Below are 25,642 nucleotides of genomic sequence, written 5' to 3' on the forward strand. Positions count from 1 at the left end.
CACCGGATAAACAGTGTTAAGCAGCCTTCTTCTTTGCACAGACCCCACAGGTCCTTAATCTACCACTAATATACATGGTGAATCTCCAAGGGGATAGATTGTAGGTAACATTTCTTAAATTTTTCGCCAAACTTTCTCAGTGGAGCAGTTTTCAAATACCGTCTCTGCAAAATACACTTTGGAAGATGCCAGCGTAGGTCATAGGCATATTCATTTCATTCTTTTTTCTCTAATTGCGAAGGGAGTTGAACTGGTTGAAGTGCATGGGGTTGCTAAGATGTGGGTCCTTGGGAGCGAGGGCGTTCAACTTCAGAATCTGTTGGAATGAGTGCTTCCTGCTCTGAAACACCTCTCTCTCTCCTGTCCTTACAGCTCCCCTTTGAACTGGAGATTTACTACATTCAGCATGTTATGCTCTACGTGGTACCCATCTACCTGCTCTGGAAAGGAGGTAAGGCCAGCAAGCCCCGCCCCTGTGCCATCCCGACACCTAGCCTCACCCTTCCGTTTGGGGCCCTCACAACCTCTTGGGTGCCTATCAGGATCTTGAGGTGCTGCCTGGCCGGGTCTCTGCAGACACCAGGCAGTGGGAAAACGGGCACGGATGAGGCCCACAAAGAGCCTGCTGGCTTTCCAGAACCATCCTTTGTGTGGGTGAGCTCGGTGCCACTGACGGCCTGTCCTAGGGCCGGGGCCTCGGGCTCTTCGTCCGTGGTGGCGTTGGGTTTTCACAGAGCCTCACGCACTCTGTCACTCGCTTCTGCTTGTGCCTTCTCCCGGCCTCAGTGTGCAGCATAGGGTAGAAGAAGAGAAGGACCTTGTGCTTTTCTCATTATACCCATCCTCTCAGAACTAAAAAAGGTATCGAAAGGGGCAAGAAGTCCAGAAACTGGGATTATGGGATTGAGGGAAGAGGCAGGTGAAAGAGCAGTGGCCTTCATGGAAAACAAAGCATCGAAAATCTTCATTTGATCATGAGGGGAGAGATCGCCAACCTGGTCAGGAAGCTGATCTCTTTGTGACCTCACAATGACCCTTAAATGATCCCCTCCCTCTATTATGTAGTAGACAAACGAGAAGGGGAGACTGGCTGTGAGAGCCCCCTTCTCGAAGTTCTGACCTTCCCGGAAGGTCCTGTACCTGGAAATCATCCTCTTTTAGTCATAGCCACCAGCCTCTCTGTCTTGGTTGCTGGGACTTTTCTGGGAGACCAACCTCACCCCAGGCAGCAAGGGTTTCATTTCTATCACATGAAGCCACATGGACCCTAAAACCCACTGGGAGATCGTTTGGAAGTTGTGCTTCCTCTAACTCAGGAATTCTAGCAAATCTTAAGAACTCCTGGCACGAGGGAGCCTCAAGGACCAGTCAACCGGGGGACATGCTGGAGGATGCGAACTGTTGCTCTCCATGGAGTCTACTTACAGTCAAGGGTCCCTGGTTTCTGTCAGTTAGGACTCTTCTTAGGACCTGTCTCTAAATATTCTTTGAAGCTGTCTTTACCCTGTATAGCCACTTGGGGTCTCACACTGTCAAAGAGCACTTCCTTTTAATTTGCACTAAACACACTCTTTTTCCCCACTGAGCTTTAAGAGAGGTCTGACGTTCCAATATCTAGGTGACCTGGGCCATGTCTCAGGTCTGTCCCCTGTGGCACAGGAAATAGCTTCCTAATAATATGTTAAGTCTCAGAGATACACTCATTCTGAAGGGAACCAAGCAGGAAGCTGTCCCAGGTCTCCAGGGCCCCACCACTCATGGTTCCTGGTTTCTGAGGTGTGGGATGCAAGTTCTGGCCAAATGTGCATGGCTATTAGTTAAACCTGTTTGTGCTCTGAGGTGCCATAAAAGTCTGTCAGTTGGCCGAGCCAGAGTGGTCTGACACGGAAAATACCCAGTAGCCTCTACGTCCCCCGCCTCTTCAAAAAATCCCACCATCTGGGAGGCTACACTTTCTAGAAGTGACTGATTCCACTGCAGCCTTCTGTTGAATCTGTTGCTGCACTGTTTGGGGGAACTGAGCTAATAAGGAAATAGGGATTCCAAAGTCTTAGTTCCAGTTTACTTACTTGTTTACTGTGAGTGAGTCTTTCGCCTCTCCTCTGGTGCCTGGCCTTGAAAAGAGGTTGTAATAGTAGTAACAGTAATGGCAACCACAGTGTAACTATCAATGCCTACTTTTTATTGAGCGTTTTCTGTGCAGGATACTGTGCTAGGCATGTTTGGTGTATGTTCCCATCACAACTAACCCGGTGAAAAATCCTCCTTCTACAGAGGAAAAAAAAAAAAAAATCAAGGCTCGGGAAGGTTAGGTACCTTGCCCCGCAGCTTGGATTCAAAGCCTGGCCTTGATTCTCTCACACACCATGTTGTCCTAAAAGACAGATGTGTGTCTCCTGACCACATCAGGCTGGGAATCAGCCCTCCAGCCCGCCCTGCTTCAGCCAGTCACTCAACACAGACAGGCGCACCTCATTTTATTGCACTTTGCTTTATCGTGTTTTTTTTTTTTTTTTTACAAATTAAAGGTTTGTGGCAACCCTGCATTGTCAGAGGATGGTTAGCATTTTTTAGCAATAAAGTATTTTCTAATGAAGGTATGTACTTTGTTTTTTTAGCCATAATGCTATTGCACACTTAATAGACTACAGTATAATGTAAACGTAACTTTGATATGTGCTGGGAAACCAAAAAATGCATGCGGCTCACTTTATTGCGCTATTCGCTTTATGGCCGTGGTCTGCAACCAAACCCGCAGTAACCCCGAGGTGTGCCGGGATTTGTTCAACACCTACTATGTGCAGAGCATTTGTGCTAGGGAATCAGAGACGAACCAGAAAGGCCCAGTCCTTCCACAGGGAGTCCCTGTCTGAGAGAGAAGACAGACAGGTGTAATACAGCGTGACAAGTGCAGCTGTGAGAGCATGATAGGATTTCTGAAGCCTTGTTCGCCTTCCCTACTTTACCATTTCTGGGCTCTTGTGTGCTCTTGGCTTCCTTTCTGGCTCTTTGCTGTCATCTGCTGTTCACCTGGGGGAAATTATGAGCACATAGAGGAAAAAAAAAATCTGGGTTTCCTGAGGTTGGTTTTACCTTCACGTGAGCCTTGGATGTAGGCCTTGCAGAGGGGGCGTGCATCTGGAGTGAACAGTGGGAAGAGTATTCCCTGAAAACCAAAAAGCTGAGAGTTTGGGGCTTCCCTTCCCTAATAAAAGTCTTGTAATTTTCCAGAAATAGCTGGCTCAGGAGTTTTTACCCAAGGCCAGACAGCTGTCCTTTAGGTACCACCCATGCCCGGGAACCCTGTTTCCCTGAAAGGCAAGGTCCTGCTTCTCCTGTGGTTTGGGGGTGTCTGGGGGGTGCTGAGTGGGAATCTCATCCCCCCCTCGTTTCTGCAGCCCTTCGGCACCACCATAGTAAACGTGACCTCCCCTGTCCACACTGCTCTGTTCTTCCTCCAGCCGGGCTCTTTATTTCTCTTTCCTTTCCTCCCAACTCTGACTTTGGCCGTGTGCAACCCCACCCTTACCCCCAGCTCTTCACAGCACACAAAGTCCTCCCAGCTCTTGCCTGAAACTCCCTCTAACGGAGGCTGTTCTCTCCGCTTGGCCCTGTGTGCCGCGCGGCTCTCCACTGTCTCTTCCAGACCACTATTTCGTCTCTGCCTTCTGTGACAGTGCTTTCTCCTCTACCATCCTCTCTTTTTCACTACCACCACCACCTAAACCGCTTGGTCACTTCTCCCACATTCCGCCATGCCTTTGGCCCATGGCTCTCTCACTATTTTCATTACAACTCTAGCCAGCATCCTGAGAGCCTTCTGGTGAGGACCACTCATCCCACCCCCAGCTTCTCAAGGTTTGGGCTTCTCAATTGCAGTGACTTCTGCCTCCCCTTTAGCCACCTGGCCCTTGCTTTCCACTAAAACTCTTCTATCTGAGATCATAAGCCTTTAGGTCCTTTTCTTTGACCCAAATATCTACTCCTTTCAACCTCCCCTTTTCCCTAGTAGGACATAACTTTGAGTGACTCTTGTGCCGCTATGACCAACTACTGGAACCTTCCCTTCACCAGCTCCTGAGAGTGTCTCACTCCCTTGTCCCTTCCACTGGGATTAGTGTCTAATCCCAGTGTCCAGTCTTGGTCTACTGAGAAAATCTCTCCGGTCATTCGGATTTGGGCCGCAGAAATCCCATGGTCTCTGTTATAATTGTGCTCTCAGCACCATCGCTCGCTTGTTTTCTATCTTTCACCGGCTCCTCCACACACAGCCCTCAGAAGTCATATGCCAGAGCTTTACCGCCCTCCCCAAACTTCCTATCCAGTCTATTCAAACTTCCAGTCCTCTCCACTTTCAGTAGATGTTCTCCCAACAAATGACTGGGGAAATAGAGACTTTCCGGTGGGAGTTTTCCCTCAACTACGTCTCTCCACTCGATGAGCTTCTTTAACCCCGCCCATCCTTAGGTTCCTCCCTCCCGTCTTGTTTATCTGGATTTTCAATGCTTCACTACTGGCTTTTCGGTCTTCCCTATTCTAAAAAACTTTAACTCCACACAACTCCATCCTTCATCCTCCCTGTCAGCTAAGCATCTTTAAAAAATAGTCCAAACAATATTTCCTGAATTTCAGTTCTTTGGACATCATAATTGTTGCCTTATTCATTGTAATCACCTGTATTATTATGTATGTAATATTTGATCTGTTGCTTTTTCTTTTCCTAAAATATATTTGTTTCTAAGAGAAGCCTTATACTCTGTGAAATCCTGGATTCAGTACACTGGTTATCTATTTTAATACACCTTAAATATGTAACTTCTAAATTAAAAACAAGATGTTTATCTGTTTACTACTTGAAATCACCTCATGAATTCAGGACATAACTTTTTTTTTTAACATCTTTATTGGAGTATAATTGCTTTACAATGGTGTGTTAGTTTCTGCTTTATAACAAAGTGAATCAGCTATACATATACATACATCCCCGTATCTCCTCCCTCTTGCATCTCCCTCCCACCCTCCCTATCCCACCCCTCTAGGTGGTCACAGAGCACCGAGCTGATCTCCCTGTGCTATGCGGCTGCTTCCCACTAGCTATCAGTTTTACGTTTGGTAGTGTATATATGTCCATGCCACTCTCTCACTTTGTAGGACATAACTTTGAGTGACTCTTGTCTGCATCTGATGAGCCCTCTTTTTACTTACGTTTCATTCATCAGAATGTTGCCGTCTGATGTCCACCCACACTGCCCACCTCTTCGTGGAAACAGCACTTCTAAAGATTACCAACGACTGTGTGACCAAATCTAATGGCCGTCTCTCAGGCTTCATCCTGCCCACACTCTTTGCTACGTTGGACATTGTTGAACACTCCTTTTTGGAATGTTCTACTCTCAGGGCTTCCAACATTCCCCCCGCTCCCAGCTTGCCCACCTCACCGACCATGCCTTTCCAAGTCTCCTGCAGGAGTTTTCTTTCCTCTGTCCTCCGAGATGTTGATCTCCCCCAGAGTTCTGTTCTGGCCTCACCTCTCGCTCTGCTATTCCCGGCATGGTCTCATGTGCTTACACAATTTAGCCACCAGTCTGTGCAGTGATGGCCACCACATCGCCCTCTGCAGCCCGGAATCTTAGGAGATTCCTTTTCATGTTATTAACTCAAGCATCTCCACCTGAATATCTCAAGCATACTCAAGATATGCTTGATGCTCAAGATATCATATCAAGATAGTCAAGATATCATAAGCTCATCTTGTCTGTGCACACTCATTATCTTCCCCATCAGCTCTGCTTCTCTTCCTGTGGCTTTTGACAGATAGCACCACCAGTCACCCCAGGTAGAACCTGGGAATCATCCCTACCCTCGCATCTATTTCATCCGTTCATCTAACACATACGTCTTCATCTGTTTGGGCTGCCATAGCCAGATAGTACTGACTGGGTAGCTTTTAAACAACAGAAATTTATTGCTCACAGTTCTGGAGGCTGGGAAGTCTGAGATCAAGTCACCATCATGGTCACCTTCTTGTGAGGCCCCTCTTCCTGGTTCCTAGCTGGCTCCTTCTCACTGTGCCCTCACGTGGTGGACGGGATGAGGGATCCCTCTACAGTGTCTTTTATAAGGGCACTAATCCCATTCATGAGGGCTTCACCCTCATGGCCTAAGCACCTCCCAAAGTCCCCACCTCCTAATACGTTCACAATGGGGGTTAGAATTTTACCACATGAATTTTGGGGGACACAAACTTTCAAACCATAGCGACATATTTACACGTGCCCTCTTTCTGCCAGCCTCTGCGCTGGCCATTGGGGGGCCCTGATGAGTGAAAATCAGATCCCACCCCTTCCCTCATAGAATTCATAATGTAGTGGGGGGAGCCAGATGTGAATTCAGTAATCACACAAATGGACGTATAGTTAGAACTGAGCTAAGTACTCTGAAGGAAAGGAACATGCTTTTATGAGAGCCTAGAACAAAACAAGCTGACTTAGTATGGAAGTTCTGGGGAGAGTTCCCTGAGGAAGTGACATTTCTACTGAGATCTCAAGGATGAGTAGGAGTTTACTAGGTAAGTGTAGGATTAAGGGAGGTGAACCCTTGTAACTGGACAAAATGGCAGATACGCCAGCACCTCAGCAGGAGGGAGAACCGGAGGGAGGGCAGATGACCCTGGGCCTGAGGGGCAGATATGGAGGGCTTTGTGGTCAGGGGTTTGGCCTTTATTCTAAGAGCTGTAGAAAGCCAGTGAAAGTTTTAAGAAGGGGCATAGCATCAGCTTGTTTTTCCTATTGATTCTTTTCTTGTGTAATTCATTTATATAGCTCTGTATCTAAGATACAGAAAGCCATTGTGTGAAAAAACACCTTCCCACCCCTTCCCCCATTCACAGCAACAAGTCCACAGGTTACCACCATTGTTGTTTTTTGCATATCCTCCCAGAATTTCTCTTTTTTTGTATATATAAGTAAGTTTTAAAAATATTTTATTTTCTTCTTAACACACACATCCCCAAATAGCATACCACACAACTGTTTTGTTGCTGTTACTATTTTGCTTAGCACTGTGTCTTAAAGAGCTTTCCAAGTAAGCCCATAGGAAGCTTTCTCATTCACAGCAGCATGTGTTCTGTTGGGTGGATGATAAAATACAGGGTAATATAAATGGCAGCACTTTATGTAGCACTGTGACGTGCCATTGTTTCAAGCTCTTCCCATACATTAACTCATTGAATCCCCACCACAATCCTCTCAGGTAGGTGTTACTGTTATCTCCGTTTTACAGATGAGGAAACTGATGCTCAGATAGTAAGTAGCCGAACCAGGATTTGAACTCGGTGGTGCAGCTTTTAGACACAACACAAGACTACAACACTCTACTGTAATTTATTTATCCCATCTCCTCTTGATAGACATTTAGGTTGTTTCCAACCTCTCACTAAAATAAATAACACTGCACTGAACGACCTTGAACCTATGCCATTTTGCAGGTGTGCAAGTGTGTCTAAAGGATAAATCCCCCTAAGTGGAATTGCTGAATCAAAGAGTATATGCATTTGTAAATTTGATGGATATTTCCAAACCCAGAAAAGTTAGACCAATTTAAATGCTCCTTGGCAATGTGGAAGAGTGTCTGTTTCCACACAGCCTCACCAAAAGAGGCTTTTGGCTTATTTCCAACCTTTCCACTTTTTGCCCATCTGATGGGTAAAACTAATGGTTTATTGATCTAGTTTTAATTTGAATTTCTCTTACTTTGAGTGAGGCTGAGCCTCTTTTTACATGTTTAAATTGGCGTTCGATTTCCTTGTCCTTGAATTATGTGTTCCTCTCATGTGCTCATTCTTCTCATTGTTGTTTTTTTTTCTTTTACAAAATTAAATCCTGGGAGCGCTTTATAAATAGGAGTTGGCCCTTTGTGTTTCGACCTGCAGATATCTTCCCCACTTTTGTCATTTGTTTTGTAACTTTGCTGATGATTTATTTTTGCCAGGTAGGATGTTTACATTTCCATGTAATGTATCTATTATTTTATGGCTTCCGAATTTTGAGTCATGGGTAGAAGGCCCTTCCCTACTCCAACGTCATAAAAAAATATATCCCATATTTTCTTCTGCTGTGTTAGTAGTTCCATTTATTTTTTTTTATTATTATTTTTTACCTTTAAGTCTTTTATCCACTTGGAATTTATCCTGGTATTAAAGGGACCAGCTTTATTTCCAGATGGTCTCTCATTTGTCCCAACACTGTTTATCAAATAGTCCGGCCTGATCAGATCTGCTTGTGGAAAAGATCGTGCCGGTGCTGTGTACAGAGATCACCATGTTCTCCTACTTTTACCTCCTAGATGGTTCTCACGGCCATCCCCTTCCTGCCGTCTCTAGGACCACAACCTTGGGCTGAGCTACCATGGCAGTTGGCTCTGTGTGATCTCCCTGCCCCCAGCCTCCCCCGCTCCTCCTAACAGCCCTTCAGTCCTGGCAACTCCCAAAGCTGTTTCTAAAGCCCGCATTGGCTCATAGCACTTCCCTGTTCGGAAACCTTCAGTGATCCCCCCTTGTCCCCAGAGCACCATACTCCCAGGGGCGCAAAAGACCCTGTGTGCCCTGGCCCTGCCCCTTTCCCTTCGTGTTCCTCCTTTCCTTGTTCTCTGCACTCTGGTGATACCCAAATCCTTAGGGTCCCCTGAGTTTACTGTACAACTTTCATGGCTCTGTGCCCTTGAAAATGCCATGACTTCTGGCAGGAATACCCATCTCTAGCTTGTTGGCCAGGAAAGCATGCCTTCTTCAAAACTCACCTCCGCAGTCACCTTCTCCAGGCAGCCCTCCAAAACTATTCTGTGGCTGAACTTGTCACACTGCAGTGCAGGTGTCTGTTTACATGCCCGTCACTCTAAGGACAGGAATTTTTCTTTCGTTCTCGATATCTCAGGGATGAATGAATAACTATATATCCACACACTACGCATTGCACATATCCTGTTATACATCTTACAAGCTAACATTTATTGTGCGCTTTCCATGAACTGGGCACTGGGTAAGAGTTTTACAAGATGATCTTGATCTCACTGAATCTGCACAAAGTTCACTAAGACTTACGGGGTCCATGACGTTGGATGTGGGGGAAAAAAATCACGTTTTCACTTGCATTAACTCCAACTGAAATACAGCATTTCCTTCAGTTCTGAATCGCAGACAGCAGCCCACAGTTGCATTTGCAGTACTTGGCATGTTGTCGTTAATATAAATCACAGATATTTTCTACTGATTACAGCTGCTACAGATAATCTTGAAAAATCATTTTCACTTCATCATCACCTCAATATTTAAAGACATTTATTATTTAAAAGTATTTTACTAACTGTATTTTGATAGTATTATTTTCTTTTATAACCCTGTATCTTTTATTTTAGATATTTATATTTAAAATACAGTTACTTAATATATAAACATAATATATTTAATATGTAATATATTTTATATATTTATATTTTAAAAGCTTTATTCTGAGAGAGGGCCCCAAACAGCCCAAGGGATCCAAGGTACCCAAAGGTTAGGCACCCCTGCACTAGAGTTTAAACTGGCATTTCAAACCAGGCAGGCAGGCGTTATGACCACACTGCATGTAGTTGCTGGATTTGACAGACTGTGGGTTCGAATCCTGGTTCTGGCGCTTGGGCTGGTGCCTTCATCTCTCTGTGTCTGTTTTCTCGTTTGTAAAATGAGGATTAGTAGGTGTGTTGTGAGGGGTCAGGGAGCTCATATATGTAGAGTATACAGAACAGTGCCTGACGCGTGGTAAGTGCTGTGTATTGTTGTTCTTATTATTAACCACTTAAACTGCCTCTCGTTAATTTCGCATCTGTCTTCCAACTAGACCGTGGGCTCTTGGGGTCAGGGTTGTACCTTGCTGACTTCTAAAGCCACAGGCTTGCAGATACGAAGTGCATGTTTGTCAGTGGATTTAACACTGCTGACACCCCTCCTCTTAGATGCCCGTTTCTCCTTTGAGCCCCACGACGCCCCTGTCTCCAGGTTCTTCTCCTTCTCTGGCTGTTTCTCCTTGGGCTCCTCTCTGCCCTGCCTGCCCCAGAAATCCTGGCATTCCCCATCTATAGATGCAGGCCCGAGAAACACCACAGGTACTTTAGGTTAAACATCTGCAATCAGCTTCCTCAATTCCGTGCTCCTCCTTCCATCCAACCTGCTCTTCTTCCTCTTCCTCTATTTCTTATCTTAGTGGCTCCACCAACCATCCAGTGCCAAAATCCAAGGCAGCTTCCTGGACCCCTTCCTCTGCCTCATCCCCTATACCAATCGGCCCAGAAGTTCTGAGGATCCAGATTCTCAAAATGCTGGCCAGTTTGGCCCCCACGCCCCTGTCCTAGTCCGGGCTCTCAGCCTCCATTGCTGGGACTAGTACTTTGATTCTTCTCTCATCTCCCTGCCCCCTGATTGCCCCTACCTCCCACCCAGTCTCTCCTGCATCCAGTCTCCAAAATACCTTTCTAAAGAAAGCAAAGCTGATCAGAATTCACTCCACTGCTTAAAATTCCCATGCAGGATGAAGACCAAACTCCTTTACGTGGCATTCAAGACTGTTCACAATCTGACCCTTGCCTTTCTCTTTGACCCCATTTCCCATCACTTAAGAGTTCAACTCCCATTACTTTTACCTTCGAAGTCATATCTGCACCCCCCTCTCCCCTGCCCAATACACAAACCAGCTTCTCTACTCGGACCTGGCAAGCTCAGCGTCCTCCTCTACAAGTTAGCTCAAAGGTGCTACGTCCTCTCTGGATCTGTGTCTGACTTTCCTAGGCAGCCTAAGGCACATTTTCCTGGAAGTTCCTTATACTTTTTATATTCCATATCTAATTGTTTATCTGTGCTTTGCCACTAGGTGGCAGTCTCGTCTTTTCATCTTTTCAGGAGATGAAGCTGTATTGGGTTGGCCAAAAGGTGTGTTCAGGTTTCGTTCGGGTTTTTCCATAACGTCTTAGGGGAAAACCCGAACGAACTTTTTGGCGGACCCAGTAGAATTAAAATCGTATTTTATTGTAATTTAAATTAATAATAAATCATTAAATTAATAGTGTTTATTATAATTAAGATGCTGTAGGAGCAAGGGAGAGGATGAAGTCTTCTGAGGCCACACGAGTTTGGTCTGGGTAGCCGTGGGCGGAGGGATTAGCTGCCCATAGTGCATAAGGAGCACAGAAGGAAGGAGCATATTTTAAGGAGGAAGGTGATTTTACTTGAGTTTAAGGCAATTCTAGGCTCTCCAGGTTGAGATGTCCAGGAGGCCATTGAATGGAATATTCTGGAGCTGTTCAGGGGAGTCTGGGCTAGAGGCTGACTTCGATATCTTTGGTATAAAGGTGATGGATATAAACATGGGAATGATGAGATGATCCAGGGTAACTGTGTAGGTGGGGAGGAAACAGAACTTTGAAAAAGGCCTTGTGGGACATGAACCTGTAAATAATAGACGGGAAGAAGAAGGTAAGGAAATTGTAGGAATGGTCAGAGCAACAGAGGAGTGGCTAGTTGTTCTGGAAGCGAAGGCACTAGAAATTGTCATCAAAGGACTAGTGATCCGGAGTGCCACATTGTTTCAGAGGGCTCCAGGAAAGTGAGGTCATTGGAGATGTGGGGATGGGGCAGAAGCACTTAAGGGCATTAAGGAAGGAGGGGTGAAGGGCCTTGCAGAGTCGAGGGAGGGGTTTCTCTCCCCTGCTTTCCCCTCTTCCCCCTCCCTCTCTGCCCATGGCTTGGGGCACGTTCAGGTGCTAAGATGAAGGCCGGTCATGAGAGGGCACGTTGAAGGCACTGGGAGAAAGGGGAGTGGATGAGTTAGGTGATGACAACCGCTGAGAATGAAAGGGCTTGATGGTAGACTGAGAAGGATAGTGACAAGAGGAGTAAGTGCTGTGGGAAATGAGAGAAGGAGGTAAGTCTAGACTGTCCCAGTGCTGTCCAGTGGAATGTTCTGTGATGCCAGAGGTATTCTATATCCGCTCTGTTCATCGTGGCAGCCATGAGCTCCAGCCATGGAGCTCCGAGGCACTAGGACTGGGGAATTTCGAATTTAACTTGAAGGAACTTGAATTGCAGTTGAAATAGCTGCTGCTATGTTGGACGGCGTAGCTCTTCTTCAACCTTCTGGTTGGTGGCCAGCACTGAGGGGACCCCTCCTGAAACAGATTTCCTTGCATTCTTCCAGTACTGGTCTGTCCGGTTACCCCATTTTCTCCTGGAGGGCTCAGCAGCCTTGAGTGCAGAAGCAGAACATCTGGCTTGAGGGATCCATTCAAGGTTGGGGCTTTGGAAGTAAGGTCAGTGGTGTTGAAGATCCAGAAGGCAAGGGATGTTCGGGGCAGAGTTTTGGTAACCATGCCTTTGGGTTTCCGACCAAGGGTGGGTCACCCAAGGAACAGTAAGAATGAGAAACAGAGTGCCGCTTTCATGTTAGCTGAGCAGGCACCCAGGACCTCAGTGTAGGCAGGGCTGGGCTAGAGCTTGCAGGTTTGGTCTGGACACCTAAGTGAGCTTCCTGCTCCGGATCCTAAGAATCTAAGGTGGCCAGATCTGTAGAACAGGCCTCAACTTATTTCCCACCCAGTCAAAGGAGCTGAGAAGCTAGGGTAGAGAGGAAGGTGAACAGGCCTGGGTGCCCAGAGAGACAGGTTCTTCTGAGATGTGCATGATGAAAAGTACGTGCTGCCCATTATGAAGCTAGACTACCTGCTTTCAAATCTTGGTTCTGTCGCTTAGTAGCTGTGTGACCTTGGCTAAGTTCCTTAACCTCTCTGTGCTTCAGTCTCCTCATCTGTAAAATAAGAATAATAGTACAGGTGACTCTTGAACAACGCAGAGGTTAGGGGTGCCGATGCCCTGCACAGTCAAATGTATAACTTTTGACTCCCCCCCATACTTTAACTGCTAATTGCCTGCTGTTGACCAGAAGCCTTACCGATAACGTAAACACTCTATTAACACATATTTTGTATGTTATATATGTGATATACTGTATTCTTACAATAAAGTAAGCTAGAGAAGAGAAAATGTTATTAAGAAAATCATCAGGGAAGAGAAAATACATTTACAGTGCGTATATACGTACTTATTGAACAAATCCACATATAAGTGGATCTGCACAGTTCAAACCCGTGTTGTTTCAGGTTCAGCTGTACTTCCTCAAAGGGTTGTAATGCGCATTAAATGTCTTAATGTATGTAAAGCGCTTCTAAGAGTGCCTGCCCCTTAGTTCGCACTATATAAGTTTGCTGTTGCTAGTATGGTTTCTTCTTGCTAATGTGTCAGGACTCAGCCTACAAACCTATGAAACGTGGTGTGCGCGGTTTCTTCTCACGTTAGCAAGCTAGGGGATGAGCTAGTAAGTGGGGAGGTAGAAGTGTGGGGCGGGAGGGATGAAGAGTGCCCTATGCCCACCAGGGAAGAAATCCTTGGGGGAAGGAAAGGGGCACCAAGGGGTCGGAGGTCACGAGGAAGTCCACGGGCACGTGCACGGTAGGAATGAGGATGTGAAAGCTGAAACTCTGGGCAGCTGTGGTCAGATGCTCCTGTCTGAGGTGGGGCAGTTGGCGGTGCTGACCGAAGCCAGTTGTGGGGAGTGAGGTTTAGTAGAGGTGCAGATCGGCAGAGTCGACGAGGTTCACCGGACCATGAGGTTAGGGTGCTGGCAGTGGCGCCCGCATGGATGTTGAAATCACCCAGGATGCTGGCAGCAAAAGGCCTAATGTGGAAAAGGAAGACTGCGAGCCCAGTGAGACTGACCTGGGATGAATCTGATAGTGACCTGGAGGACAACGGGCGACAGTGTTGAGGGAGAGAAGCTGAAGCTTGAAAGAAGGAGAAAAGAGAAAACATCTAGAAGCAATAATGGGGGCTTAGAGGACCTCCCCACCCTCAACCCCCTACCCACCCCCCCAAAAAAAGCTTGCTGTGAGAAAGAATAGTCCCTGCTCAGAACAGCCAGAGGGAGAAGAAGTGTCCTCAGAGGAGGGCCAGGTCTCCTTAGGGTGAGGAGGTGGAAGGGCCATTCCGTGCAAGGGCGGCGGGCACAGAGGGATTTGTTGCTGGTAGGGTCGCCATCGTGGGTTTCCATGGGTTTCCAGCGGGACGGCTTGGACGGCAGCCAACTTGAGGACCTGCAGGGCTGGTGGTGCAACTCCCCACTCTGGGAACTCCCTTTTCTCCATCCCTGTGGGGTCTTTTTGGTTGGTTTTTATTTAAGCACGGTTTCTTAACCTGGGGTCCACAAATAGGAATTAAGGGGTCCATTAACTTGGATGAGAAAAATAATCACATGTTTGTTTTCACTAGCCTCTAGCAGAAACGCAGCACATGAATGTAGGTATGAGCCATGCCTGCGGATCTGTTGTCAGTAGCAATCGCAGATGGCTTCCTATCACGTTACAGCCGTGGCAGACAGCTCAGAATACTGTTTATGCTCATCGCCGCTTTGAAATTACGGTAGTTGCCTAGCTCTTATTATTAAACACATTAATAAAGAAACGTAAGTACTATATTACAAATCTGTTTAAATATTTTGATAACCGTGTTTTAACGTCATTGGCTTCATTTATAACCCTTTGCCTCTTATTTTATGCATATAAAACCTTGTTCTGAGAAGGGATTCACCAGTGTCCTCATGTTTCCTGAGGGGTCCCTGCCAGGCACAGGAAAGCTAACAAGCCCCACCTCCAGGCTGCTTGGAAACCCCTTTAGGTTCCACTAGAGGGCGCTCTTGTTTCAGACTTGGAGAACAGTGGACTTTCAGGCTTGACCCAGGTGACAAGGTTGTTTTGAAGTCCAAGCAAATCATATGTCCTTTGGGGACACCTCAGGAAACTGGGGTGTAAGAACCCCAGTGTTGTTTGATCCGGGCAAGCCACTTCTCTCTTGAGTGGGCTTTACACTTACCTCCTGCAGGATGCGGGCTGGGACACAGCCCCCGTGCTAGCTTCTAGGACAGTTAAAGCCAGAGCACTTCGGCCTGTGATGTCCCCAAGTTTTCATACCGACCTCAGTTCCAGGTGGTGCCCCCTGTTTCTCTCCCACCCAGTGTTAACCCACTGCCCCACTTGTCTGTCTAGCTTTAGGATGCTGGGAAGGTTCTCTTTCACTGGCTTCCCAGTTCCACTTTGCTGGGCAGGCGAGGGGCAGGAGAAAGGATAAGGGACTCAGGTAGATTCTGAAGGCTCCTGATGGGTTAGGGGGTTAGAGGGAAAAGCTGGGGAGTTTGAGAAATTGGCCCAGGGCTGATCCCTGAGAAATTGGCCCAGGGCTGATCCCTGTGCAGGAGGGTGGGTAGGTGAGTTTCTGAAGACTGTGGGATTTTCGCTGCTGAAGAGGAAGTATTTGGAGCTCAGGAGTGCTTTGTGGGAGCAGGGAATTAATTCAAGTATTTCCTGCCTTAATTTTATCAGCTTCCAGGAGATACTGCTCCTCATGCCAGACCGTGGCCCCTGTACCGGTAGCTTTCCCCGGACCTCTTGGTACCTCTTGCAACTCCAGAGTTCCCCCTAAGGCAGTGTGGTTGGAGGACCTAGCATCGATCACCTGAGGTGCTTGTTACTAAGATGGAAATTCCGGGGTCCACCCAGATCTCCTGGATTCTAGTCTCTGGTGCAGGGCCCAGGGATCTACATTTTCCATAGGTTCTCTAGGGCAACGGTTCTCAAAGTCTGGTCCTTGGACCAGCGGCAGCAGCCTAACCAGGGAACCTGTTAGAAACGCAAATTCTCAGATTCCTGATTCTAAGCCCCCCTCAGACCTACTGAATCAGAAACTCTTGGGTGGGACCCAGCAAAGATGCCTTTTAACAAGCCCTCCAGGGGATTCTGATGCCAGCTCACGCTTGAGAGCCACCCCCCAGGGGATTCTGATACAGACTGAAGGTTTAGCCTCATTGCCTCAAATGATCCAAGAGCTGGCTCCCCCTTGCTGAAAGCTCACCAGAGACCCAGCAAGTACTAACTGTAGAACGTGTGTGAGGCACGGGGCGGGTATGTTTAGTAGCACTTTTCCCTAGAGTATCTCTGTGCTCCTTTAGCTTTTCTATCCCTACGATGCTCCTGCAAGGAGCAGAGAGCCTGAGAATTCCCTGCCAGCAGGACTCTGACGCTTAGAGGGGTTTTGATCCACACAGGTGGTCACACAGCAACTTGAGAAGAGCAGAAGCTGGGACCTGGGTCTCTGGACTCCAGTGCTTGTTGGCTAGGCCAGGTCCACCTCTTGGAGTCTTTGCTAGCTCAGGGTCCTCACTCTGTGTGCTTTTGGCAGAGGGCTGGCTCTCTGATCCTCATGGATGAAGGTGGGTCTTTACGTTGCCTTAGCTGTAGGCTGGGTGGCCCAGTCGGCCTCCACTAGGCAGTTTGAGGGTGAAGCCTGGCCTGAGTGGGCTCTCCAGCCCCTCAGGATAGAAGGTCAACCAGGTGGACCTTCCACATGGACACCCAACTTGGGACAGCCTTGTACATTAAGCAGACTAGAGGGTACAGTTCACTTGATCCAATGCCTGGCTGAAAAGCAGCCTGACTTGGGCCTGCACTCAACAGCTGAGGATGGGAAATCACACATCTGTGGTCGTGTTGGGCTTGCACCACCCAGAGCTCTGTCTTCCGGGTAAATGAGGGTGTCTCATTTAGAGGGCATCAAAGATGGGATGGCATTGTTGTCGGGAACTAGACTTGTCATTCTCCCCCAGTACCCAAACCTGCACCTTCTCCAATGCTCCCCATCCCACTGAGTGGTACCACCACTCACTCATTACCCAGGCCAGAAATCTTAAGATAACCATTGGCTCTTCACCACTCCCACCACATCTAGTCAATCTGATCTCCTGATCATTTCTCAAATTCATTCCTACTACTCCTATTTTATTTAGTTCACGTCGGATCATCCCTGACTTGGCCTATTACAATAGCCTCAACACTGGTCTCCCTGCCTCTAGTCTTGCCCTATTTCAATCAGCAGCCAGATGGGGAGCTCTATCCCTTACAATGTAAAGTGTGGTCTGAGGACCAGCAGCACCTGGGAGCTAGTTAGAAATGCAGACGCTCCGGCCCCCACCCCACACGTACTGCATCAGAACCCACCTTTTAACAAGATCTCAAGATGATTTGTAAAGTCCAAAATATCTAATGTTGCAAACAGGATTCTTAAAGAACTGGCCCTGGTCTCTTGTTTATCCCTTTCTCCCACATGATAGTCCACTGCTACTGAACTGTATAAAGTTCTCGAACATACTGGGCTGCTCACTTCATCCTTTTAGCAAATAAGTATTGAACCCCTCCTTTGTGTCAGGCACTTGCTGGGGATAAGCAGCGAGTAAAGTGGATACGTATTTTTGCTTTCATGGAGCTTTCATTCTTTTGTGGCAAGAGACAGTAAAGAAATAAGTACATAGAAATAAGTAAAATATATAGTAAGTCAGATGATGTTAAGTGTATAAAGGAAGAGAAAAAGCATGGTAACGGGTATTAGTGTTGCTGAATGGATGGAGAGAGTAAAGGAAGGCCTCACTGAGAATGTGACATCTGAGCGAAGGCTTGCCGGCTTCTGGATATCTGGGGGAAGAATATGCCAAGCAGAGAAAATAACGAGTGTAAAGACCCTGAGACAGAAGTGTTTCTAGAATATTCTAGCAATAGCAAGTATGTCAGTGTGTCTAGAGCCATGTGAAGGAAGGGGAAAGTGGTAGCAGATGAGGTCAGAGAGGTGATATAGGTGAGGGGCAGATCATACATAGGGCCTCATAGACCATTGTAAGGACTTGACATTTTCTTTTTAGGGAGATGGGAGGCCATTGGAGGCTTTTGAGTGGAGGACTGACATGACCTGAGTTAATCTTTCAAGGGATCACCCAGTTGCTATGCTGAAATTAGACTCTATGGGCACAGGATAGAAATAGGGACACCTATAAGTAATGTTTGCAATAAAAGAGGAAGGAGATGCTAGTGGCTTGGGCTTGGGTACTAACAGTAGCGGCAGAGAAATGCCATTGGATTCTGGATACATGCTGAAGGCACAGCCAACAGGATTTGCTGATGGATCAGATGTGGGATGTGACAGAGAGGAGTCAGGGATGACTCTAAGGTTTTTGACCTTAGTAACTTAAATGAATTACCATTTATTGAGATAAGGAAGACTAGGAGAAGGGGTTTTGTGCTTGTTTATTGCTTTTTTGGAGGGTCGGGGGAGGAAGTGCTCTTTCAGTTATCTAATGTTGTATAACATCCCCAAAACTCAGTAGCTTAAAACAATGACTTATTATTTTTCACAGTTGTGTCAGTTGACTGGGTCATTCTTTGTCATGGACTGAATGTTTGTCTCCTCCCCTGAAATTCCTATGTTGAAGTCCTAACCACCACCACCACCCCCCCATGTGATGATGTTTGGAGGTGGGCTCTTTGGAATGTAATTAGGGTTGGATGAGGTCATGGGGGTGGGGCTTTCGTGAATGGGGTTAGTGCCCTTATAAGAAGAGGCCATAGAGTTCCCTAGCCCCTTCTACCATGTGAGAACATGGCAAAAAGATGTCTGTCTATGGACAAGGACGTGGGTTCTCACCCAACACCAAATCTACCAATGCCTTGATCTTGGACTTCCCAGCCTCCAGAACTGTGAGAAATAAGTTTCTGTTGTTTAAGCCACCCAGCTTATGGTATTTTGTTATGGCTGCCTGAGGTGACTAAGACATTTTTTTTTTCTACTTACTGGTCCTGCTTGGGTTCAACTGGGACAGCTGGGATAACTGGGCCTCTCTATCCACAAGGCCTTTCATGGCATGGGGGTCTCAGGGCAGCATTCCAAGAGGGCAAGCCCCAATTCATAAGAGATTATGAAGCCTCTGATTGCATCTTTTTGATGAAGTCCCATTGACCAAAGCAAGTTCCCTGGCTGAGCCAGATGGGCCACATGGCCAAATCATCGTGGGAGAGGAATACATAAGGGTGTGGATACTGGGAAGGTGTGATTCACTGGGAGCCAGTACTGTAACAATCTACCATAGGAGCCAAAATCAAAAGCTGGGTTTAAGAATGAGATGCCCGCTTAGATATCCAAGTGCAGATATTGAGTAGACTGTGAGCTATGTGAGCCTGGAGTTCAAGGCAGAGGTCCAGGCTGAGATGTAAATGTTGGAGTCATCAGCACGCAGATTGTGTTAAAGCCATGAGATTGGTTGAAATCACCTAGGGAATGAAAGTATTTAGAGAAGAGAAAAGCTCTGCGTTCTGCAACCTGATCCTCTCCATCATTTAGAGGTCAAGGAGATGAGGAGGAAGCAGTAAAGGAGACCGAGAAGAAGCAGGCTGTGAGGCAGGAGGAGAACTAAGACAGCGGCATCCCGGAAGCCAAGTGAAGAATGTTTCAAGACAGAAAGGGTGCATAAGATGAGGCCTGGGAATTGGCCACTGGATTTAGCAATGAAAAGGTTATTTGTGACCTTGATGGGAGCTGTTTTGGTGGAGGGAGGAGTGGGGAGGTAGGCACGGAAGCCTGATTAGCTCGTGTTGAGAGAGAATGGGAAGAGAGGAATTGTAGACAGCGGAATATAGACAAGTGCTGTCCAATAAAAACATGTAAGCCACATATGTAATTTCAAATGTCCTGGTAGTCACACTAAAAAAAAGGTAAAAGAAATGGGTGAAATTAATTTTAATAATATATCTGATATTTAACCCACTATATTTAAAATATTGTCACCTCCAAATAATTAGTATAAAATTATTACCGGGATATTTTACATCCTTTGAAATACAGTAGTGTGGTTTACACTAGTAGCACATCTCAATGTTAAACAGCCACGTACGGAAGTGGCTACCATATTAGGCAGGGCAGGTATAGACATTTCTCTCAAGGAGTTTTGCTGTGAAGATGAGCAGAGGATGAGGAGCTTGCAGGGGCGAAGTGAGGTCAAGTGTGTGTGTGTTTGTTTTAGAATGGGAGCTGTTACAGTATGTTTAGTTTATATGCTAACGGGAGTAATCCAGTAGAGAAGAAGAACTCGTCGATGTAAGAGAAAGAGGAAAGCGTTTCTGGAGTGATATTGAGTAGGTGAGAGTGGATGGGATTGGGATACAAAAGGGAAGGCCTGCCTTGGCCGGGGTCCTGGGCAGTTCATCCATGGGAACAGGGTGAAGGCAGAGCACATTGGGCACTGATGCAGATAAGTGGTTAGATGTGATCATGAGAGCTCCTGGAAGTTTTTGATTCCTTTTTTCTCAGTGAAATAGGAATCAGGGTCATCATCTGAGAGTGAGGATGGGATAGAAGTGTTGAAGATCTGAGAAGACAGAAGACAATATTAAATTGTGGCCTGAGAGAGTGAACGGGCTGGGGAAGTGTAATGACTGTCTGGGAACATGAAAGATGCACTTGAGGTTTGTGATCACGAATCTGATGTGAGAACAGTCAGCGCGGATGTTTTTCTCCAGCCGTGTTCAACTGTGTAGGTGCAAGCAAGGCGGGGGAGGAGGTTGGGACTTAACCAGGGCTGGGGTTTTTTCAAGATGAGTACGGGGATAATGAGAAATGCCATGAAGTCAAAGGTGTATGCCAGGGATAATTCGAGTGATGGGCCATGGAATTGAAGGAGAGAAGAGGGAGCCATGAGGGACAGCAAAAAGGATGGGGGGACCAATGGATCACAGATTCCGGGGGGGGGGCATAGAAGTGTTGGGGTCAGGGTTAGAGGGGGTCAGCTGGAAAGATAGAAGTGGTGGGTGAAGAGGGAATGCTTGACTTAACGAGGGGCTGCAGATATTCATAGTTATAAGGTCTCAGGCGCAAGCTTGAGAATGACTGGCTGAAGTGAGACGGGGACAAAGTCATTGAGGAGAAGAGGCCAGGGAGCTGAGAGGCCAGGGTACTGGAGGGTTCATGTTAGGCATATGTTGAAAAGATCTAGAGATACGATGGGGGTAATTTTGGAGAGAAAGGTACAGAGCCAGGTACTAATATCCCTGAGGAATATTAAGGACCATGACCCATAGTCTGTAGACAACTGTGAAACGGAAGGGTAGTGGGTTGGAAATAGCAATGCAAAGAAAGAAGTTCCCTACTCTCCCTATATGGGCCCAGGGGGAAAAAAAAACCAGTGACTGCTTCAGAGGGCTAGAGATGAAGCAGGCTCCTTGTGGGGAGAGGTAGGTCAGGGAAGAGAATAAAGGATGAAGGGGACATTCAGAGAAGTGATCGAAACATTGGGAATTTGGCTAATGATTTCTCTGTGACTTTGCATATCCTGTTCCCTTTTCCTGGCATTCCCTTCCTTACCTTGTGCACCTGGAAAGCTTTTCTTCAGTTGTTTACAACCCAGCTCCTGCATCACTACTTTCCTGAAATTGCTACAGCAAAGATCACCAGTGACCAGCATGTTGCCAAACGCAGTGGAAGTATTTGTCTTTACTGCACCTCTACAGAGAAGCGTGTTCCCAGTGGAGTTTTCCATGGATGGGAATGTTCTTCCTCCGCCCTGTCCAATATGGTAGCCACTAGCTGTGTGTGGTTATCGAGCGCTTGAAATGTGATGGGCTACTGAGGGACCAGATTTCTAATTTTATTTCAGCTTAACCCATTTAAATGTAAATTGCCACGTGTGGCTCGTGGCAGTCTTTAATCTTGTCTTCTCATGGATCTTCTTTCTCCTGGCAACTGTTGCTGTTTTCCAGGCTCTGTCCTTGGTCCTTTAATCTCATTCTGTGGACTCTTTCTTCCGTGTTGATCTTATCCGTACCCCAAGCTCTGTTTCTGGGACATCTCCCTCTTCTGAGCTCTAGACCTGGACTTGCACAGCCTATTGGAGACGTCCGTGTGGGTATCCTATAGGCATTCAGTGTCAGCACGCCACCAACCTAAACTCTTCTCTCCCCTGAATCGAATCCTCTCAGTCACTGAACTCAGACCTGGGAGTCACCCTAGGTGCCTCCTCTGTGTCCTACGAATTGCCAGGTCATCCATCTCTGCAGCAGCATCCGAACTGGTCTTCAACCTTATCCCTCTCCTGTCCATCACCCACACTGCTGCCAGAGCAGTCGAGCTAGCTGAAACAGAAACCTGACCTTGCACTCCCCTGTTTCAAACCTCTCAATGGCTTCTCGTTGTGAAGAGGATAAAGGCCAAGGTCCCGGGCACGGCGGACAAGGCTCTTCATGACCTGAGCCGGTCTCTCCAGCTTCATCTCTTGGCACGTGTCCCCTCCCACTTGATGCTCCAGTTACACAGACCTGCTTGGGATTACATGCAAATGGCATGCTGTTTCACGCCTCCACACCTTTTCCCAGGCTGTACCCTGCTGCCCGGAATGTCCTTTCCTTCCTTTAAGCTCCTGCTCCCATCTCCTTCTTGTTCTTCAAAACTCACCCAAACTGTCATGTTCTTCAGCTCCCCTTCCTCAGTGTCTCCATTACTTAGTGCCCTTACCTTATCACACCATCTCGCTGCTCGCGGGTAAGCTGCAGGGTAGTTCTGAAGGGCAGGGCCTGTCTTGGCCTCCGTATCCCCACTGTCTAGCATGGAGTTTGCCCAGCGTGCAGCCAGTCCGTGTTGAATGAATGGCTAATATGTAAAAGTGAATGAGTTGAAGGGAGCAGGAAGAAGATTGGAGAATAGGATGTCGTCCTGCCCCATCTCATCTCCTTGGTGTAAGCCCTTCCCGGGTGGGATTAGAGGATGAGAGAAAGGGCCCTTGGGAGAGCCCTCTGGGGGTCGGTCTTGGCTGCTGGTGGCACAGTTGATGTCTCTCCCAGCACTCATAAAACTTCCTTCTGGCAGAAATCAATTTCAGAAAAAGCTATTATCTCGGTTTCCCCCTACCTTTAGAGCTGAAATGCTTCTATCCTCCTGGGGTAGAAGATGCTAGCAGAAAATGTCACATTTATTTTTTTCTTAAAGTAAAAAAGAAAAAAAGTTTTATGTGTTTAATTTTTCTGGAAGTGCTTAAGTTTCTATTTTCTCTTAAAAGAAAACTGGTTTTTCACTGAGATTTTCCCAAGGGCCACATCCAGGTATATAAAAAAAGAATGATGTGCGTTTGCATACAATTTGCATAGATCTGTGTAGAATGGGTCATCTATTCTCATGGTGCTTTCTTTTGTTTTCTTTATTTTTTCAAAGAGATTGAATATTTGATCACCTTTGCAATGAAAAGAACCAACAGCAGTGAAAAGGCAGAGGAAACCACAAAGTCCCCCTTCACAGAAAAAGATCACCTCTTTACGAGATTCCTTTTCGTCTTCCAGTCTTCTATGAGATTTTGGATGGCTGTGGTTGCCATGATAAAAATAGCAGCTGCCATCTGTATGCCAGGCTAGCTGCTGTATTTACTTTTTTTATATCTCTTATTCCACTCAGCAGCCCCGAGAGATAGACGTTGCTACAGGAAACAGGCTTAGAGGGGTGGCACAGTTTGCTCAAGGTCACCCCTCTAGGCAGTGACAGAGGCAGGACTCAAACCCAAGGCTGTCTGACCCCAAGGCCTTTGTTTTAAACCACTAAGCTGTATTTTCCATCACTGATGTACCGTTTGGTGTTCTGTCATTTACACCTGCCATCACGAGCCAGGGACTTTGCCACACAGGTATATAGTTTGTCTGGTTGTTATTTGAATGGCAGTGGACTGTTGCATAATACTGAGGTACCAGAGTTTACTTAACTTATCTCCCCAATTGGTTTGTTTCCAGTGTTTCAATAGAGTAGGTAGCGCAGGTGTAAATATCTTTGTTCAAATAAGGGCCATGTGTTGGGTGTTTGAGGTATTCGAGGGTAGTCCTCAAAGTAGCATTGTTGAGCCAAAGGGTTATAGTTTTATAGATGCTCCAGAAAGTCTGTCCCATTCATTTCCCAAGCAGTGATGATTTTTTGAGTGCCTACCGTGCATCCGGTGCTGGAGGTGAAGAGGTGATTCAGAAACGGCCCCTCCCTCAGAGAACTAATTGTCTTGACGTGGGACGGGTGATGTAACACAGAATGAATGGTCCTGAGGTTGCAGTGAGAGCACTGAGAAACGTGCCCCTTGGCAGTGCCTGAGCGTTCCTTTCCCCCCATATAGAGGGCAGGACAGGCTTTAGGGGAGGGCGGGGGAGGGCTGCTGAGGTCTGGCTGAGGATACTTCCCCCTCTGGTCCTATTTTCCCCCTGCAGCCTCCACCAGGCCCATGGGGTCTGTCACTACTGCCCAGCTGCCACCAGGGGGAGCCAAGCAGAGGCTGGAGGGAAGGGACACCTGGGGAAACCTGCTCAGGACTCTAAGCACCTGTCGGTCCTCCAGGTCCCCTCTTCCCCTTTACGTCCCCAGCAGTCAGGGTGGCAACATGGTACCCAATTCCCACTCATCCAGCAGACAGGAAAGTGCACACAGTGTAAGCGCATTCCAAGTTCTGTGCTAGATATCTGCTAGGAACACAGGAACGAATCCCACGCAGTCCTCGACCCGAGGCACTCGTCTAGACGGGTAGGTAGACAAAGAGCTGGTACAACGTGGTGTGATGGAGGTCTGTGACAAGTGGCAGCGGGGGCATTGAGCAGTGAGTCCTTTGGCATTGTGTCTGAGAGCCCAGTGCTCTGCTGTTGACTTCGGCTGTGGCACTGCCCATCTCCCAGCCTCGGTTTGTCCATCTACAAAGTGGACGGATGAGTCCAATCCCTGCAAAGGGCCTTCTGACTCAGATGTGCGGTGAGCCTGCCTCTTGTTCACAGAGCAAGCCTGAGCTTCTCCCCCAGAAGACCCAGGGGGGCTTCAGTCACCCCCATCTCACTCCTCTCCTTCCCTCTGCACTCCCCACCATGGTGTTCCTTGTTGTTCTGCCTCTGGCCTTCTTCCTCACTCGGTCTGCATATGCTCCTGTGACTTCAGTTACTGTCCTGTGCTGATGACACCTATATATGGGCGCTCGGCCCCGTCCTTCTCAGTGCGTTTGTGATTCATATAATAATGAAAATAATCAGCATTTCTTAGATCCCCGATATGGCACTCCAATCATGGCTTAAATGATCCTATCTACCCAACGACCTTGTGAAGTAGGCGGCGGCACCCCATTCTGCAGATGAGTGAAACTGAGTTCAAGAGATACTGAGGCTTGCCCAAGGCCCTGAGGTCGATAAGCGACAGGAGCCAGGATTTGAGAACCTGCGTCTGCCCGGCTCCAGTGCCCACACTGTCACCCGTCACGCTGTATTTCCCAGAGTGCCGGCAGCCACCTAAGAGACAATTCTACTTGGATATTTCACGGACACCTCAACTTCAACATGTCTAAAATTGGCCTCCTTTCTCCACCTTCTGTCCCAAATCTGCCTTTTCCTCTCTTCTCCATCTCAGTAAATGGCACCATCCACCCAGAGATGCCCAACTAGAACCCGGGGCCACCGCCATTATCTTCAAAGCTATCCATCCTCCTCTGTCATCGGGTTCCTGAAGCAGTCTCCGTCTCGATCCCCCACCTCGACTCTCTCTGCTCCAGCCCACACCCCACACCCCAGCCAGGGTGATCTTTCTCAAGCACACGTCTGATCACATCACTTTCCCGCTTCAGACCCCTCTGCCGCTTTCTGTGGCTCTGCGGCAGAGCTCGAAGCTGGCCACCAATGGGCTGAAAGCCATCCAAGAAGACATGTT

General features: G+C 47.3%; 1 protein-coding gene across 15 annotated transcripts in view; it reads left to right on the forward strand.

Annotated features, from left to right (window-relative positions):
* TMEM164 (transmembrane protein 164) overlaps positions 1-25,642 on the forward strand; it is a 160,869-nt gene that overhangs the window by 127,054 nt on the left and 8,173 nt on the right. For 12 of the 15 annotated variants that reach the window (XM_082377484.1, XM_082377479.1, XM_082377480.1 and 9 more), the window contains one exon: positions 373-451. In XM_082377484.1, coding sequence (XP_082233610.1) covers positions 373-451 — 79 coding nt within the window. Of the gene's footprint in view, positions 1-372; positions 452-12,224; positions 15,271-23,146; positions 24,081-25,642 lie in introns of those variants that run through there. The other 3 variants (XM_082377489.1, XM_082377488.1, XM_082377487.1) reach the window with 3 other exon arrangements.

This window comes from Balaenoptera borealis (assembly GCF_965194805.1).
Source record: "Balaenoptera borealis genome assembly, chromosome: X".
Taxonomy (NCBI): domain Eukaryota; kingdom Metazoa; phylum Chordata; class Mammalia; order Artiodactyla; family Balaenopteridae; genus Balaenoptera; species Balaenoptera borealis.